Source organism: Oryza glaberrima, chromosome 1 (assembly GCF_000147395.1).
Source record: "Oryza glaberrima chromosome 1, OglaRS2, whole genome shotgun sequence".
NCBI lineage: Eukaryota > Viridiplantae > Streptophyta > Magnoliopsida > Poales > Poaceae > Oryza > Oryza glaberrima.
In genome coordinates this window covers 30,830,414-30,848,193 of record NC_068326.1, presented here as the reverse complement: position 1 = coordinate 30,848,193, position 17,780 = coordinate 30,830,414, and the positions used below count along the sequence as shown (strand labels likewise).

The window sequence follows — 17,780 nt, the reverse complement described above, 5'->3', positions numbered from 1 at the left end:
CAACAGCTATGAACAGGTCTGTGTATATATCCGGCCGTTTGCAAAGCATATATACGAACACGTTTTTTTTTTTTTGGGAAACATATACGAACACACTTGCTTAACAAATCATGCGAACTAGAAGATGCACTCGTTCGAGAGTTAGAGTAAGGCTAATAATACAGCCGACCTATTAGCTACAAGGTTCTTTGTAGCTTTTTTTAGCCTACCAATATAATAGTTAGCTCTTTACAATTAATACATGGCACACTTGTCTCTCTCACAAAGTTTTTTTTGTTTCTCGTGTCCAAGCCGGATGTAAGTTTACAGCCCGCTTCTCCTCTCTCTCCTCTCTTCTCTCCTTCACTTTAACATTTAGCCGGCTTATAGCCTTCTATTATACTTGCTCTTATTCACAGCAGATAGGTGGGGCCTGGGATGAACTACCCGTTATCTGTAGCCGATGGATGTGGATGAAACCGAGTTATGACGATTATTCAAGGGACAGATGAATAAATTAAATAGAAATATTAAAAAGTTGATTTAAGGAAGTTTTCTAAAAATGCTAATGAATAATTTTTTTTAATTACACCGTTTAGTAGTTTAAGATAATTAATCTATAATTCATAATCCCCATAAGCCAAAAATAAAATGCGATCTAATAGTAAGTTGTTCAGTTGTTTAGAGAACACACACAAAAAAAAATCATACTAAAAGTTGAGTTATACGGTTTGAGCTAGTTCCCTCGAAACCATACTAAAACTATTCAAATCCAAGTAACGTTAGTAGATTAGTGCTTACACCAATACATCCATTTCAAGATCCATATAACAAATAAAAAGGTATAGCCTCTAAATTATAAAGTTTATTTAAATTTTAAAAACGTGCCTATCCCTAACGAACACGTGGCCAGATACCCTGACAAAATTCACCAGTACTCCTAATCCACGCCACCGCAAAGTCTCCACCGAGAGAGGGAACATGTCCTGACCATACGGAAGCGCGAACGAACGGGCCTCTCAAGATTCGTTCCAGAGCCCATTCACACCAGGACCGGCCCAGTTAGAACGCGCTGCCAACCGTCAACCGACCTGCTTCTATGGAAACCCGGGCTCGGCGCGCGCGTCGCGCCAGCGTAGATTGCTTTTGCCAGCGCGTCGCGCCGAGGCAACTCACTGTCACTGGCAAGGCACCACGCGCGCGGCGCGCCAGTTCGTCCAGCTTTTCTAGGAGGCCGGCACCGGGTGGAGAGGAACACAAGAGGATTAGCTTCTATCCTACGACCGTCTCGCCACGTCGGAGCCAAGGAAATTCGCCTCCCCACGTGACATCACGGACGAATTGTATTAGCGGTGGTTCGTGTCATGTGCGGAATCATCGCTGACCTGGCCCCGGTAGGCGCTATCTCTTTCCTGCCCTCCCCTGCCAACCTCCCAGCTATAAATAGACTCCAAAACCCATTTGGATTACATTACATATCCCATCTCAGAGCAGCGTACAAGGACACGGAATCAGCGAAAAGGCACGAGCTCACGATCGAGCTAGATCAAGCTAAGCTAGCAGTAAGATCGGCAGGAGAAATCTAGTCGTTGTTGGTCATAGACAAGGAAAAAAAAAACAAGCCAGAAACCGATGGGGAACTGCGGGGCGTCGCAGCGTGCCGTGGAGTCGTGGGCCGACGGCGACGAGTGGGAGGACGAGGCGGCGGCGTCGTCATCGTCGGAGGACGATGGCCACCGCGAGCGGATGGAGCACGTGGCAGAGGTGACCATCAGGATCACCAAGAGGCAGCTGCACGAGCTGATGGAGCGCAAGGGCGCCGGGAATGGCCACGGGAAGATCAGCCGGCGGTCCACGCAGCAGCTGCTGGCGGACATCATGAACTCCGGCGAGGTGCACCACCACGACCAGCACAGGGAGGCGCACTGGAAGCCCGCCCTGCAGAGCATTCCGGAGGCCGTGGAGTCATGAGTTCCATTCTACGCCCTAAGCTTGGTGGTTAAGTCGCCGCTTGATTATTTTTCCAAGAAGTTTGTCGCTTTCCTCCATGTTTCTTTTCCATGACCACATTTTCTTTACTCTGCACCAGATTTAATTTCGGTGCTTATTGATGTGCATAGCTAGAATACATTTGGGTTAATTCATCAATTGTTCAGACAGGACATGTACAAAAATCCGCGCGCTCAAAAAGAAGTCGAAGAATATGTAAATAAATGTAGGGGAAATCATTGTAAAGATATTTTACATTTGTATAAAGAAGGCTAATTTGAGGAATACGCTCCACTGTGGGAATTGCACTTTTTTTTGTTTGTTGACGATGAGTTTGAGACCAAACACAAGATACATATGAAAGTTATGACCTGCATCTATATATCAAATAGAAATCTACAGACGGTGAAGACTGTTCTTTCCTTGCTTTCTTTCTTTTTTTGGCAGCTATTCGTTTCTCATCTTCTTCACGAGATGATCTGCATGCACCGCATTTCTACAGGATACAGCTGAACGCGACCGGCACCCAAAAACTTGCCTGTGGCCCACACTCCAAAAGAAGGAAGAGAAAAAGCTGAGGGTGTGTTTAGTTCATGTTAAAATTAAAAGTTTGGTTAAAATTGGAACGATGTGACGAAAAAGTTGAAAGTTTATGTGTGTAGGAAAGTTTTGATGTGATGAAAAAGTTGAAAGTTTGAAGAAAAAAATTGCAACTAAACATGGCCTGAGATAAGAACGTACTCCTTCCATCCCAAAATAAAATATAAGAACATAGAGTTGGATGTGATATTGTCCAGATTTATAGGAATAGGAAATGTTACATTTAATTCTAGGTTCTTATATTTTATTTTGGGATAGAGGGTGTACTCCGTATTTCTTGGCTTCACCAAAAAGCGAGCGCTGAGTCCTGATCCGACAGAGACATTCCAGGTAGGAAGGTGCTACATAAACCATCGCCACTGGATCGCGTGATCGCCGATTGGCGCCGGGTGCTACATGCACGGAACTGCGGGAGTGTTCAGTTGGACGTCCAGGTTTTTGAGCCTGCGTCCTGGACTCATGGCGTGCACACTAGCTAGGGCCGGGAGCGGCTCATCCCAAGCGGTGTGCGTGTTCTGGGTAGGGCCGGGGCCCGTGATGATTCCCTCCCCGCGATCTGCGGACGCGGAAGCGTACGCGGCACCGCCTTCGATAGATTCGGCGCCGCGCTCGCCTGGCCTGATGATCGTTGTTGCGGCAGGCTTTCTCGTGTTCACAAGCACGTGAAGCGGACAAGCGGCGTCGAGGGGGCGGGGCATGGGCCTGTGCCTTGTGGTCTTGTGGCCTTTAGCCCATTGCAGCTCCCGCGCGCGTGCTGGGAGTTGGGCTGTTTGGGCTGCCTGTAGACTTGTGGTACTATGATAGTACGATGCGCCTGGGCTGTATAGGTGAGTGATAGATGGGGATCATCGGATCAATGTATTATTATTATTGCCTTTAAGGCGTCAGCCGTGACGTCGTATAGAGTATATACCAGTCGAGGGATTTTTGATGCCCGATGATTCCATCATTCCATGACCAATTTGGATAATCAGTTTTGGGTTACAGTTATACTGAGGGGAAAAAATTGACGGTGCCCGACTATTCTTCGTGCGCACCGATCCACCGACCAAACTGTACATGGCGTTCGGCTTTTGTAGTCCCAAACTGAAATTATGTTACGACCGATTGAAACTTTGGGCAAATAACATGATCAGCGTGCCTCAGACAAGCATCAAATCGTTTCAATCGGTTGGGTAGTTTTATATACCCCGTTCTCAAGAAACACAAGTCTTTAAATCTTGCAGATTACCTTTCCTAATCGCATCAGCAGCATTACTGTTCTTGGGTGATAAATTCGTGTGAAGCTTCAGTTGTAGGGTGTGTTTAGTTCACATCAAAATTAGAAGTTTGGTTGAAATTAGAACGGTGCGACGGAAAAGTTGAAAATTTATGTGTATAGGAAAGTTTTGATGTGATGAAAAAGTTAAAAGTTTGAAGAAAAAGTTAGGAACTAAACCAGGCCCTACTACTCCTTTAGGCAAAACCACACCAAGGCCTTATTTAGTTCCAAACTTTTTTTTTCAAATTTTCAACTTTTCCATCACATTAGAACTTTTCTACACACGTAAACTTCCAACTTTTCTATCACATTATTTCAATTTCAACCAAACTTTCAATTTTGCCGTGAACTTATCACACCCCAATTCAAAAACACAGTGCAACACATTTGCGTCCCAAACACCGCCACCCTCGCCTCCAGTCACCGTGCTGCTCGTTTTTCACACGGAACCGGATAAAGTAAGGTCCTGAGAAGAAACCCCCCGAGTCCCCTGGACGGCGCATCCCACATTCCCACCCACCATGGCGAAGAACAACACGCTCATCGCGGCTGCGCTGCTGCTGCTAGTGGCAGCCTCGCTCGCCGCGGCGCTGCTCTACTCCGCCGGCCCACGCGATGTCGACGGCCTCGTCGGCGCGCTGCCGCGGGCCACCCTGCCGTTCAGCCCCATGGACGTCCTGCCCCTCCTGCCGCGGACCGCGGCCATGGCGGCGCTCCGCGCTCTCCGCGGCGTGTCGGACATCTTCCCGGTGTTCGTCGGGGCGGCGTCGGACAGGCCGGGCGCGGTCGGCTCGCGGCTGGAGTGGAAGGGCGCCTGCTTCTACGAGAACGAGGCGTGGCTGGTCCTCCACAACGACTCCGGCTCCAAGTACGGAGGCGGCACGCTCCACATCAAGGTACGGTCAGTTTCGGCATGAACTACCAACTGTGTGCAATTTTGGCTCATGCTGCTAAGCTAAAACAACTAATCAAGTGACCAATGGCTAGTTCGATACGCTGTTCTTCCGAAGTCGCATTGATGCGAGAAGAGAGATCGTGTATGAGATAAGACGATGAGATCAAACTTCGGGAAAATTTGCCTCTTTTTTTGTTTTCCCGATTCTCTGTCACTGTAGTCAATGCACATCCGGCTGTGCTGCAGGAAGAGAAGGACACGCACGCCTGACCACAGCTACTTCCGCTTCCGCACCTTCTTCCGTGTCCAACTCAGTGACTTATGACTGGGACACGTATTTATATCTTGGAATAGAAATATCAACCAAATCAAATTATGGACCACGTGCCACCGTCCTTTTAAGGCCACTTTAATCTGTAGGAAAAGTGTAGGAAATTTGAAGGATTTTAATTCTATGGAAAAAATTCCTATGAAAGCCTTTGAAACAAAGGATTGAATCCTATACTATCCTTTAAAATTCCTATGGAATGACTAATCCTATAGAGATTTTGGAGGAAAGTTAGCAAGAGGTCCAACCTCTTGGAAAAAATTCCTTTGAGTCTGTCTCTCTCATCCGATTCCTGTGTTTTTCCTGTGGTCCAATCAAACAGTCATTCCTGTGTTTTTTCTGTATTTTCCAATCCTCTGTTTTATACCTGTATTCCTGTCAGAATCCTATGTTTTTTCTATTCCTCCGTTTTTCTATACCTATGAAACAGGGGGCCATACCGTCATAGAGAAGGGAGAACTACTCTTCAGAGCAAGATTTTCACTTAGAGAACAGTATCCTATTTGTCAGCTAAACTTATAACACTCCTCGGAAAAAAAAAGGAAAAGGGAAAACTATAGCAGTGAAATAATGAACATAGATTTACTGTATTGGCGCCATTAGAGCTGCCGCCACCCAAGCTCCCCATTCGTCAGTAATCTATTGGGGTAGTCAGGCTCGTCCCGGACGGCGGGACGGGGAGGCAGGTAACCCTGGAGTTTCTGGGGCCGCTGCTTTGTGGGGTTAATGTTGTAGGAGTATTTGTAACCTAAAGTCTCTTCTAAATCTTTACTAAACTTCGACTGGCTTCACGCCGGTCCCAGAAAAAAAAATAATGAACATAGTACATGAATATTCTTATATTAGCGCACACCAAATTTATATAGAAACGGAAGATAATTTCGTTGTTCAAAAATAACATTGCTATTGCTAAGCAACATCTTGTTTTAATTCTGGCTAAGCAATATGTTGGCGATACTCCTTGTAGCCCATCGAAATACGCAGTACAATACAACCAATTCTAGTCAATTCGTGCAATCGTGCAGAGTTGGAAACTTGCAAGCAACAAGGGATTATTAGAAGAAACAACGGATTAGTAGAAGCAACCTTGGGAAATAAAAATGCAAATATATTTTCTCTTTACTCGAGTGTCCGCCCCTGAGTGAACAAACCCAAACGAGTCATCGACTAGAAAGAACTCCGTCACGGGAAGAAGACCAGCGCGGGGCAACGCGAAACTCGCGGAGGGCTCCCAGACCTAACCGGCGGCGGTGGCGGCGGCCATGGGAGGAGCCTACAACCTCAAGCTCCTCGCCGCCCTCTCCGCGCTCGTCCTCCTCCTCGCCGCCTCGCGCCCCTTCCTCCCGGGGCTCCTGGAGGCGGCCCTCCGCGCCCCCGTCCTCCCGCGCGACCTCCTCCCTCTCCTGCCCTGGCCGGTGGCCCAGCCGCTGCTCCGCCGCCTCGCGCTGCGCGGCGCCGCCGACCTCCTCCCGTCCTTCGTCGGCGTCGCGCGGGAGCCAGGTGATGGCGGCGCCCGCGCCGCCGAGTGGAAGGGCGCCTGCTTCTACGATAACCGAGCGTGGATGGAGTTCCACAACGGGACTGATGGGGGCCTTGGAGGTGGTACGCTCCATCTTGAGGTGAGTGCCGGTCCCAAGCCCCGCGTCCCAGTGTTGGCTCTGTTACTCTGAGCCGGAGGCGGTAGAACCATTCTTCCTCCCCAAGGGAGGTAGGCAATTGGGGATTTGTGGCTTGTTTGTTGCAGTCTGCTAGTTTCAACCCTGGACTTGATCGTAATTTTGAGATTATCACCTCGATTGCGTTCAGTTCAGTGAAACATTTAAATTTAGTCATGTAGTTTAGTGTAGATCGATCGGTGCCAGAGTTGTTTGTACAGCGTACTAGATGGTACTAGTAGATGGTTCATTCAAATATGTTCGTTTCCCTATTTAGGCATATCACAATTCACAAAACATGGCTCATGCCTAATCTTAGTTAGATCAATTTGTGGCATCTAACTGGACATGCCCACTCCAGTATGGTTTCTGCTGTCTTGCATGTGGTTTGTGATTGGATTGAAGTCAGTAACCTTTTTTTCAGAGCTTTGTGATTTCTTAATACAAGTTAATTGCTTTCTGAAGGTTCTCATTTCTCTACACATGAATATTCTTCTTATTTCACTATTGATCCTGACACTGTTCCTTGTTGCAGACAAACAAAGCTCATAGCTGGACTTGCATAGACCTTTATGTGTTTGCAACACCATATCGTGTTACATGGGATTACTACTTTGTAGGTCGTGAGCATACCCTTGATTTCAAAGAATGGGAAAGCGAGGCTGAATATGAATATGTAAGTCCCTCCCTGCTGCAGCTGCTTTTGTTTGTAATCAGCATTTCTGATCATTGATACACATATGCATGATCTTTTACCTTAACATAGGTAAAACGCAAAGGAGTATCCATATTCCTGATGCCATCTGGAACAATTGGAACACTTAGAGCACTTTGGGATGTTTTCCCCCTGTTTACAAATACTCAATGGGGTGAGAATTCAAATCTTGCATTTCTAAAGAAGCATATGGGTGCAACCTTCGAGGAACGTCCGAAACCTTGGGTGTCAGAATTAAATGTTGACGATATCCACTCTGGAGATTTTTTGGTTTTATCAAAAATTCGTGGGCGCTGGGGTGGTTTTGAAACCCTAGAGAAGTGGGTTACTGGAGCTTATGCTGGCCATACCGCAGTTTGCCTCAGGGATTCTGAAGGAAAGCTTTGGGTTGGGGAATCTGGTCATGAGAATGAACAGGTAGTGGTCATTAACTGTGTAATTTTTTTTTACTCATTTGAATATGACAGATTGACTGCATGAGACTGTGAATATAGAAGAATGGAAGAAAAGAAAAGTTCCAGCATCTTAACTATTTTTCGCAGGATGCATGATAGACCACTTTTGGATAGTAATAATCTTATGTAATTTTGGTCTGCGGTTGGATAGGGGTAATTGTGCTCTCGTGCTTTCATTGTTAATACCTGTGGCTTTGTACAATGATAATTTCTTTAACCCAATAATGATTCTTTCAAATGTAACATGGATATTTTAGAGTGAATTACAGCTTGGGCTAGCTTTTATCGACAAAGTTTCAATTTGGGCCAACCTTCACCCTTTGTTGCAATTTAGACCACCAGTCTCATATCAAGCGCATCAATAGCCTTAAGCACATCGGCACCTGCATGCCGGTAATCTCCCCCACTTACACACGGGCCACATCTTTGCCAGAGGAGACACTAGATTTTGCTAGAAATGAGAGCTGGGGTGGTTCATAGTGCAAAAAGGGCAAGATTACCCGGTCTGAAGTGAAAAGATTGATGGGGGGCGATCAAAGTGAAACTTTGGTAATAAATGGTGGCCCAAACTGCAATTCACTCAATATTTTATATTCTTGCTCTAACAGAATGTATTAACATCAACCATTGAAGATGAAACATGGGACACCACTGATATGTCAGATGTTGTTCTATACTTCTATCTGGTTTACTAGTTATATACCGTAGGAAAGCTAATGTGATGTTTCCCTTGGCGTGAGGCGTATTTATTTCAGCAACAGTAAGCTAACATGCATTAATTTTTCAGGGAGAAGATATTATTGCTATCTTGCCATGGGAAGAATGGTGGGACTTTGAAGTAAAAAAGGATGATTCCAATCCTCAGATTGCATTACTACCTTTGCATCCAGATTTGCGTGCAAAATTTAATGAGACAGCAGCTTGGGAATATGCAAAAAGCATGGATGGAAAACCTTATGGGTACCACAATATGATTTTTAGTTGGATTGATACCATAAGCGACAACTATCCACCGCCATTAGATGCTCATGTGGTATGATCAATATCACCTTTTGCCAACAGCATTTTGCTAACGCTTATATTATTAAGTGTGCTATATCTTATCGCCATATATTTTCATAGGCTGGTTGCTTAGAGTTATAGATTATTATATGCTGCATACCTAGTGGATTAATTTTAATGCCAGATATAGCAAGGATTGCTTGCAAGGTTGAGCTATGCATTTGAGATTTATTTGCTGATTGTAGTAACAAAATCTTACGATTGGCCTAGGTTGCCTCTGTTATGACTATGTGGAACAAACTTCAACCAGAGTATGCTGCCAACATGTGGAAAGAAGCCCTTAACAAACGGCTTGGAACTAAGGTTTGTTTCAATTGGCGCTTGTTATTTGTTTGATTGTATTTATTCTTCATGGTTCATCAGCAGCTCAGTGCTCTCTGAAGAATCTTTGGGGGTTATATTACCTTTCCTCTTGTTCTGTTAGTTCAAATCAAACAGTTGCTTCATCATGTTTGGGAATGAATGCTGGCATACCGATTAGAGCGAGCAGCCAGTAGGGACACTTTGAAGCTACAGTAATCTGGATCTGTAGTTCTTTTATCTGATGCTGTGGAGGAAATGCATGGTTTTGTTTGCTACTGCTGCTTTCTGAGACATAGGCTAGAGGGGGAAGTATCCGGTGCAACTATGCAACTCTCATCCTACACCGTTGGATCAAGAAATGGACGTCCGAGATTCGTCCACGTCACCTGAGTTAAAATTTAACTCACAGATTCACTCATGAGTTAAAATTTACTGGGAGTTAAATTTTAACTCATGCTGACGTGGACGAATCTCGGACGTCCATTTCTCGATCCAACGGTGTAGGATGAGAGTTGCATAGTTGCACCGAATTAGGTGATTGCACCGGATACTTCCCCGTAGGCAGGGGGAGAGAGCCCATTCCAGCTGTGTGGGCTCTGTAATAGAACTGTACTAAACGCTCAAGAAGGAATGCAGATTCCTAAAAGTCTATAACTAAATCTGAAGATTTCCTTAAGTGGTTCCTTCTTCTAAAACTACACTCAATTATTTTTAATAAGACGTAGTCTGCATGAGAATTTCTCATTTACTCAAGCGTCCCCAGGGTATATATAAGGGTTATGACACACCAAGGGATCCTATTTTATGATACGGGGATTGGCCTGCAACAGTTGATTAGTTAGTAATTCTCTTAGTTCTTTTGTCGCATATCCAATTTCTAACAGTGGATGGTGCTCCATGCTATGAGTTTCTATATACACAGAAAATCATTGCTTTATAGCTCCGTTGTGCTCAATGCTATGAGTTTTTCTGGATAGACTTATAATGGAGCTATCTTCTTCAGGGTCTTGATCTACCTGAAATCATAGTGGAATCAGAGAAGCGTGGGATGACATTTGACAAATTGCTAACAGTTCCTGAGCAAGATAAGTGGGTCTATACTGATGGCCAGTCTGCTTCTTGTGTGGCTTACGTCCTTATGATGTACAAGGAGGCTGGACTCTTTGACCCAATTGCCAGCTCTATAGAAGTTACTGAATTCACCGTAAGTACTCTTGATTTCTTGTGTGGTTTATGCTTAAATTCCGGCTTCCATGAGATCTAGGGTAATTCAGACATGGTTTATGCTTAAATTCCGGCTTCCATGAGATCTAGGGTAATTCAGACATCACCGATGGAACTATATCATATGCTCAGTAATTGACTCATAGTGGAAGGCTAGTCTACCAGTTGGCATATTGCCATTCTGCACTACCAAATGATTTGAATTATGAATATTTCCTGATCATTATTAATTGCCCGCATCCAACTTCTGGTAAAAAAATACGTTCTCCTTAAATTCCATGCAGATAAAAGATGCTTACAGCCTCAACTTTTTTGAGAACAATACGACACGGCTTCCCGTGTGGTGCAACAAAGACGACAGTGTCAAGCTCCCCTTCTGCCAAATAAAGGGCAGGTATCGAATGGAGTTGCCTGGATACAACACCATGCAGCCGTACCCTCACATGAATGAAAGATGTCCTTCTCTGCCTCCGAATTATAACAGACCGCGAAATTGCTGATCTGTTACACATTATTACGCCTTGCATTTTGATATATGCTGGCTTTTAGTCTGTACTTTAGCTGTACATATCACTGTAGTCTGTAGGTATGCAATTGTTTTCTTTGTTATTACTACGAAGCAACTTCCGCAAATAAGGAAGATTATGATTGCGTGAATGTACAGTAAATCTCTACCCTTGATGCTACAGGTGTTACACTGCTGTAGGGTTCACATAACTTTCGTCATATAGTAATTGACAAATACATGTAGAAAATGTATGTACTTTGTTGTATTGAAAATTTGAAATCTGATCGTAAACAAAAGACTGAATGACTCATGCTAGCTAATCAACGATTTGAGGCACGATCCATAATCCCCTGGCTGCATGAACACAGCAGTTACGCTTTATGGCCATCGTTTGCATGGGTGAGATTGGATCGGAAACTGCCTGTATTCACTTTATTATATGGAGAATTTTATGGCCATCGTTTGCAGCGGTGAGATTGGACCGGAAACTGCCTGTATTCACTTTTTTATATGGAGAAGTGGGCATGTTCACTTTATTATCAATTTCAAACCTACCAAATTTTGGTGTTATCAAATTCACCAAATTTTGATAGGGTAACAAACAAAACATTGTCTTACCAATGTTATTCTACCAAAATTTGGTAGTTTCGGAATTTTCTTCTCACTAACAAATATGCTTGTGCATTGCAACGGGATCTAGTAAGATGGATTAAACGTTCCATTCTACTCTATTATAGTATGTTTTCAGTTTTTTTAAGTGTGTTTCAACTTTTTTCCATGGTTGTTTTCTCCGTTTTTGTGTATGTTCACCGGCTTTTCGGAAACTTTTTTGAAATTTGTTAATGGGGTGTAACAACTCTTTATTGGTTACTTTAATTATGCAAGAATGGAGTTATTTTTTACAAAAAGAAATGGATCTTCTCCTTTTTTTAGTTATTTCCTTAGTTACGCAATGGCTTCGTTTGTTGGGCTGTCCTCTATAAGCTGAAACTTTGAGACACTATTGTCATATTCCGATGGTCTCTTAATAGTTGGACAGTTGGACCGTATGGCACAGGAATACTTTAGCCATGAGTATGAGTGACAATCTAGTGTGTGAATTGATAGGTGTTAAACATTATATTTCCGCATCTCTTTTTGGTTGTTGTGGGTGTCATTTTTTGGCTGTGGGTGTCTTGATGTAGAGGTTGGAAGTGAGCTCAGTATAATTGTATTATTTTAATGTAATTGACCTAGTTTTAATAAAGTTTCTATTGTCTAAAAATACACAAGATGTACATGTAACTAATTAAGGCTCTCTCTCAAAAAAGAAAAACTAATTAAGACTGTGTTTAGATCCAGGGGTAAAAATTTTTGCCGTCACATCGGATATACGGGCACACATTTGAAGTACTCCCTCCGTCTTAAAATATAGCAACCTTTGAACAGATGGGGCACATCCTAGTACTATGAATCTAGACAGACGTCTGTCTCATCCGCTCAAAGGTTGCTATATTTTGGGACGGAGGGAGTATTAAACGTAGTCTAATAACAAAACAAATTACAAATTCCGCCTGTAAACTGCAAGACGAATTTATTAAGACTAATTAATCCGTATTTAGCAAATGTTTACTGTAGCACTACATTGTCAAATCATGGAGCAATTAGGCTAAAATATTTGTCTCGCAATTTACACGCAATCTATCTAATTAGTTTTTTTTGTCTATATTTAATATTTCATATATGTACCGGAATCCCGTTCAAAAAGGGATGATTCTGAAACTGCTACAGTATCACCACATGCGAGCGTTGCAAAAAAAAGGAGAAACACCAGTGCTTGCCATCCGCCGGCTTGTACGCATCCCAGCGAAACCTCCTCAAAATCACGCGCAATTCCTCGCTTCCTTCCGCCGACACGAGCATCGTCCGCCGGCTCCTCTGCATCCCGGCGAATCCTCCTCAGAATCGCGCACCTCCGCGCTTCCTTCCACCGGTGCGAGCGTTGCCGCCGGTTTTTCCTCCGCATCCTAGTGAATCCTCCTCGGAATCGCGCGCCTCTATGCGCGATTCCTCGGTTCATTTCACTGGCGCACACGCCGTCTGTCGATTTTCTCTGCAACTCAGCGATTCCTCGGTTGATTCCGCCGGCGCACATGCCATCTGCGATTTCCTCTGCAATCCAGCAATTTCAGTTGATTTCGTCGGCTCCTTTGCTCCTACCTCCTCAATTGATTCTGCTACAAGTGTGTTGTAAGCTCAACATCAGCCTGCGTTTCAACACCAACTACCCTGTGTAAGAATTCTGAAGCCACTTCTCTGTTATAGCTATTTTGTGCATGCAATGTGTTCGAGGAAATGTCCGATGGAACATTGCTCCCTGTTTTGTGCGATTTCTTTTGATGCCCAGGGAGAATAAAAAAAAGTGATGGCCCCCCGAGTGAATCCCCTTTGTGTACACGTTTTGCTAGTGTGTTTGTGGCTAGTGAGTAAGTTGTGACAACAAATAGTAGATGTATAGAGAAGCGCTGAATTATTTCCTCAATAATTCAGGCGGTAAAAAGAAGTCAGAAACAAGTGTTGAAACTAGTGGTACAGAGGTGCAATAGACTACAGGTAAATTATTGATAAGTTGTCCATGAAATGCTTCTGTAGACAGTATGAAACTTATATTTGATACCCTAGGAGGATCATGATCTTCCTCTGTATCATGTCCGGTATCATTAGGTTTCCACAGTTGATACCCTAAGAGGATCATATAATACATCACATGATCCTCCTCAAAGTATCATTATGTGTGATATCTGTGTAGTATCGCATGACCCACTTAGGTATCATGTCTGGTAACATGATCCCTATGGGTTTCACAGATGATACTTTAGTAGGTTCATGTGATACCTGTGAAGTATCACATGATCCTACCTAAGTATCATGATACATGATTCTCAAAGTATCATTATGTGTGATACTTGTGAAGTATCACATGATCCTATCCAGTATCATATATGTACAGTGGTTTCCTGTGGGTTTCACAGATGATACTTGAGTAGGATCTTGTGAAACCTAGGAGGTATCATAATCCTCCTTAATATCATGTCCGGTATCATCAGGTTTCATAGGTGATACTTTGGGAGGATCAGGTGATACCTGGGAGGTATCATGATCCTCCTCTGTATCATGTCAGATATCATAAGGTTTCAAAGATGATACCCTAGGAGGATCATCCTCCTCAAAGTATCATTATGTGTGATACCTGTGTAGTATCGCATGATCCTACTTAGGTATCATGTCTGATAACATGATCCCTATGAGTTTCACAGATGATACTTTAGTAGGTTCGTGCGATACCTGTGAAATATCACATGATCCTACCCAGGTATCATGATACATGATCCTCAAAGTATCATTATGTGTTATACTTGTGAAGTATCACATGATCCTGTCCAGTATCATGTCTGGTACAGTAGTTTCCTATGGGTTTCACAGATGATACTTGAGTAGGATCTTGTGAAACCGGGGAGGTATCATGATCCTTCTTAGTATCATGTTTGGTATCATCAGATTTCATAGGTGATACTTTAGGAGATGTACAGTGGTTTCCTGCAGGTTTCTTTGGCTAAATCAACTGATTTTGTTAATTGGAGATGTAACAAGAGATTATTGAAAAGGTGAAAGAATAAAGAAAATATCATTTTAATGATGAATATTAGATCAGTTGAACCAAAGAATCACATCATTTCAAAGCAAAAATCCAAACGATTTTACCATTTTGCTGCAAGTATCATATGATTCAGCATATACACACATCCTTGCCTCTGCTACAAACACCCCATGTGAATGAACAAATACACACAAAAATGGGGAGTTTTAGATTACTTCGATTTCAATTTGGATGAGATATGAGGAGTCCCATCCACAGGTTAGGGATTCAAAGAACCCTAGAAATCGCAAAAATGGAGAAAGGAAAATCGAAATTAGGAAATCGATGTATATGGCATGGATGAAAAAAAGGAACGAGAGAAATGGGGACGTGAAGAATCTGCTGTTGGTGGAGACCGGTATCTGAAGAAAATGCAGCGGCGGCCGCGGGCGCCGCTGCCGCCGCCGCCACCACCACCATGCTCATGCACTCTCCTGCGTTGACCTCGTGCACACCGGCGGCGACACTGAAGAGGTGGAGCTACGAGCAGGCGCCGCCGCCTCCGTCGCCGGCGTCGGCACTGCCGCCAGCGAGATCTCGCGCTCCATGCTCGCGGCCCTCTCCCACACTGACCTCATGTGCAAGGACAAGCAACGCTTGTTGTTGAGACTCAGATACCTGGTGCTATGATATCTGGTGATCCCTGAAAGAACATGTCCCATCTCGACCGAGTCCAACGGGATACCGGTATTTAGCATTTCCGTTCCAACATTCGATGTGCCACAGTGAAACAGCTTGATAGGATCTAAACAGACCCTAAACCTGTCACACGCTGATAATTTCATGGCCAGCTGTCTAGCATAGTACCAAGTACGTCGGAATGACCATGTGCAGCACGGGGCTCCTGCTAGAGGGCGTTGCATGGCCCCCCCCCTCTCTCTCTCCCTCGCCTAATGAAAGGCCGGAGCGGAGGCATCGTGTGAACCGTGTGTCCATATCTTTGCATTTATCCCTCTCCCCAACCAGCGATGGGCCTGTTGGAAGGTAGTAGTATGCCCGGCTCTTGACGTACTATGCGCGGTCCGATGCTTTCAGACAGCGTGAAACACGACGAGACTCGTGGACCCGTGCTAGTCTCGTGCCAAATTTTGTGCCGTGATTTTCATAGTAGCAACAGTGCAAATTTTGTTGTACGGAAATGCTAAGGGACGGGATACCGTCCCTCAACGGGATAGCTCCTCTCCACAACACAATTCGCGTCCCCCGCCGCTGTCGCGCCCGTCCCCCGTCACCTCCACCTCCGCGCCTGTCGACGCCGCCGCCGCCGCCACGCCCATCCCCCACCGCCGCCATCACTGTCCCCCGTCGACGCCGCCGCCACTGCCGCGCCCGTCCCCCGTCGCTGCCGCCGCCGCCCATCCCCCACCGCCGCCGTTGCTGTCCCCCGCCGCCGCGGCGTCCGTCCCCCGTCGACGCCGCCGCCACCGCCGCCACCGCCGCGCCCGTCCCCCGCTACCGCCGCCGTCGCCGCGCCCGTCCTCTGCCGCCGCCGTCGCCGTCCTCGTCTACAAGGGACGGCTGCAGGGGACGACCGCGCGTGTCGGGGTGCTCCTCCCACAACGAGATACCCAGCTATATCTAGTAGGAATCACCTGATACCTACTAAGTATCATCCGATACCTCGCAAGTATCACATGATACATGGTAGAAATCGTCTGATACCTCGCGAGTATGACGTGATACGTGGTAGAAATCGTCTGATACATGACAGGTATCGCATGATACCTCGTGAGTATCACGCGATACGTGGTTGAAATCATCTGATACCTGACAGGTTTCACATGATACCTCGCGAGTATCACACGATACGTGGTAGAAAATCGCATGATACCTGATAAGTATCACATGATACTTTGCAGGTATCACCTGAAACGTGTGTAGAATCGTCTAATGCCTGATAGGTATCACACCTGATACCTACTCAGGATCATCACGTTCGAAAACGGGATTCCGTTATATAGCAGCCCCCTTTATTGTATTAGTCTGTGTATATTTTTTTTCATATTAGTTGCAAATGTCATGGTAGCAACTTTATTGTATTAGTCTGTGCAAAGTTTTTTCATATTATTTGCAAAATTACAGCACAGCGTCAATTTTGTGTGCTGATTTTCATAGTAGCACCGGAAGAGGGTATAAATTTATGTCATCGGTTTCACAATAAATTTGATTCACTTATTTTTGTGTGAATTGTGTGATAAATCATTTCTTCATAATTGTTACCCTAGTAATATTTCCGGCAACGAAAATAATCATTTTCTTCTCAATATATTGGTAGAACTCATCGAATCTTATCAAAAAATTATTTCTTAATAACAAATACCTCAGACTAATGAAATGGTTTAAGAATTTACATCGCACAATTACGAAATTGAAGCGATATAAAATCGATGAAATTAAATCAATGTTTAATTTCATTACTTATTTTTTTTCATTGCATTATAACCCGGGTGAATTCATCCGCATGTGCGTGTAGCATTTGCTGCTGTGGATTTACTTGTGCTGCACCGGCTGGCAGCCTCGCGCAACCCGCGCCGTGGCCTGCGTCCGACGGATTTTGTTGGCAGCCAAACGGCGTGGTCGACGCCATCCCAGGCCGTCTGCATCAACGGTAAGTGCAACAGTGCATGTACAATACCTAGGTTCCCATCAAGAGTAAGTGCAACGGTGCAAAAGTACAGTGCCTAGGTTCCCATCAAGAGTAACTGTAACAGTGCATGTACAGTGCCTACGTTCCCCACTTCTAGAATGAGCAGCCAACTACCACATAAGAACTGGGCATTTTAGTTGGTGAAATGAAAAATTTTGGGTGCCACATTGGACGTTTGACCGGATGTCAGAAAGAGTTTTCGGACACGAATGAAAAAACTAATTTCTTAACTCGCATGGAAACCGCGAGACAAATCTTTTGAGCCTAATTAATCCGTCATTAGCACATGTGGGTTACTGTAGCACTTATGGCTAATCATAGTCTAGTTATGCTCAAAAGATTCGTCTTGCGATTTACATGTAAATTGTGCAATTAGTTTTTCTTTTTATCTATATTTAATGCTCCATATATTTGTCCAAAGATTCGATGTGATGTTTTTAGGAAAAGTTTTTAGGAACTAAACGGGGCCTAAGCCAAGTTGGT

At 44.5% G+C, this 17,780-nt stretch overlaps 2 protein-coding genes across 3 annotated transcripts; both read left to right on the top strand.

Annotated features, from left to right (window-relative positions):
• Positions 1-1,469: 1,469 nt before the first annotated feature.
• On the top strand, positions 1,470-2,255 carry LOC127759981 (uncharacterized). The gene has a single exon (XM_052284190.1). The coding sequence runs from the start codon at positions 1,612-1,614 to the stop codon at positions 1,948-1,950; it is 339 nt and encodes a 112-aa protein (XP_052140150.1). The 5' UTR covers positions 1,470-1,611; the 3' UTR covers positions 1,951-2,255.
• A 2,054-nt stretch (positions 2,256-4,309) lies between these two features.
• On the top strand, positions 4,310-11,225 carry LOC127753359 (uncharacterized). 2 transcript variants are annotated; one of them, XM_052278837.1, is made up of 7 exons: positions 4,310-4,725; positions 7,243-7,383; positions 7,474-7,839; positions 8,665-8,910; positions 9,150-9,242; positions 10,246-10,446; positions 10,751-11,225. In XM_052278837.1, exons 1-7 carry the CDS (start codon positions 4,351-4,353, stop codon positions 10,964-10,966), a joined length of 1,638 nt encoding a protein of 545 aa, XP_052134797.1. In that variant the 5' UTR covers positions 4,310-4,350; the 3' UTR covers positions 10,967-11,225. The 2 variants fall into 2 exon arrangements, with proteins under 2 accessions (XP_052134797.1, XP_052134806.1); XM_052278846.1 differs by lacking the exon at positions 4,310-4,725 and adding an exon at positions 6,187-6,671.
• Positions 11,226-17,780: the final 6,555 nt, after the last annotated feature.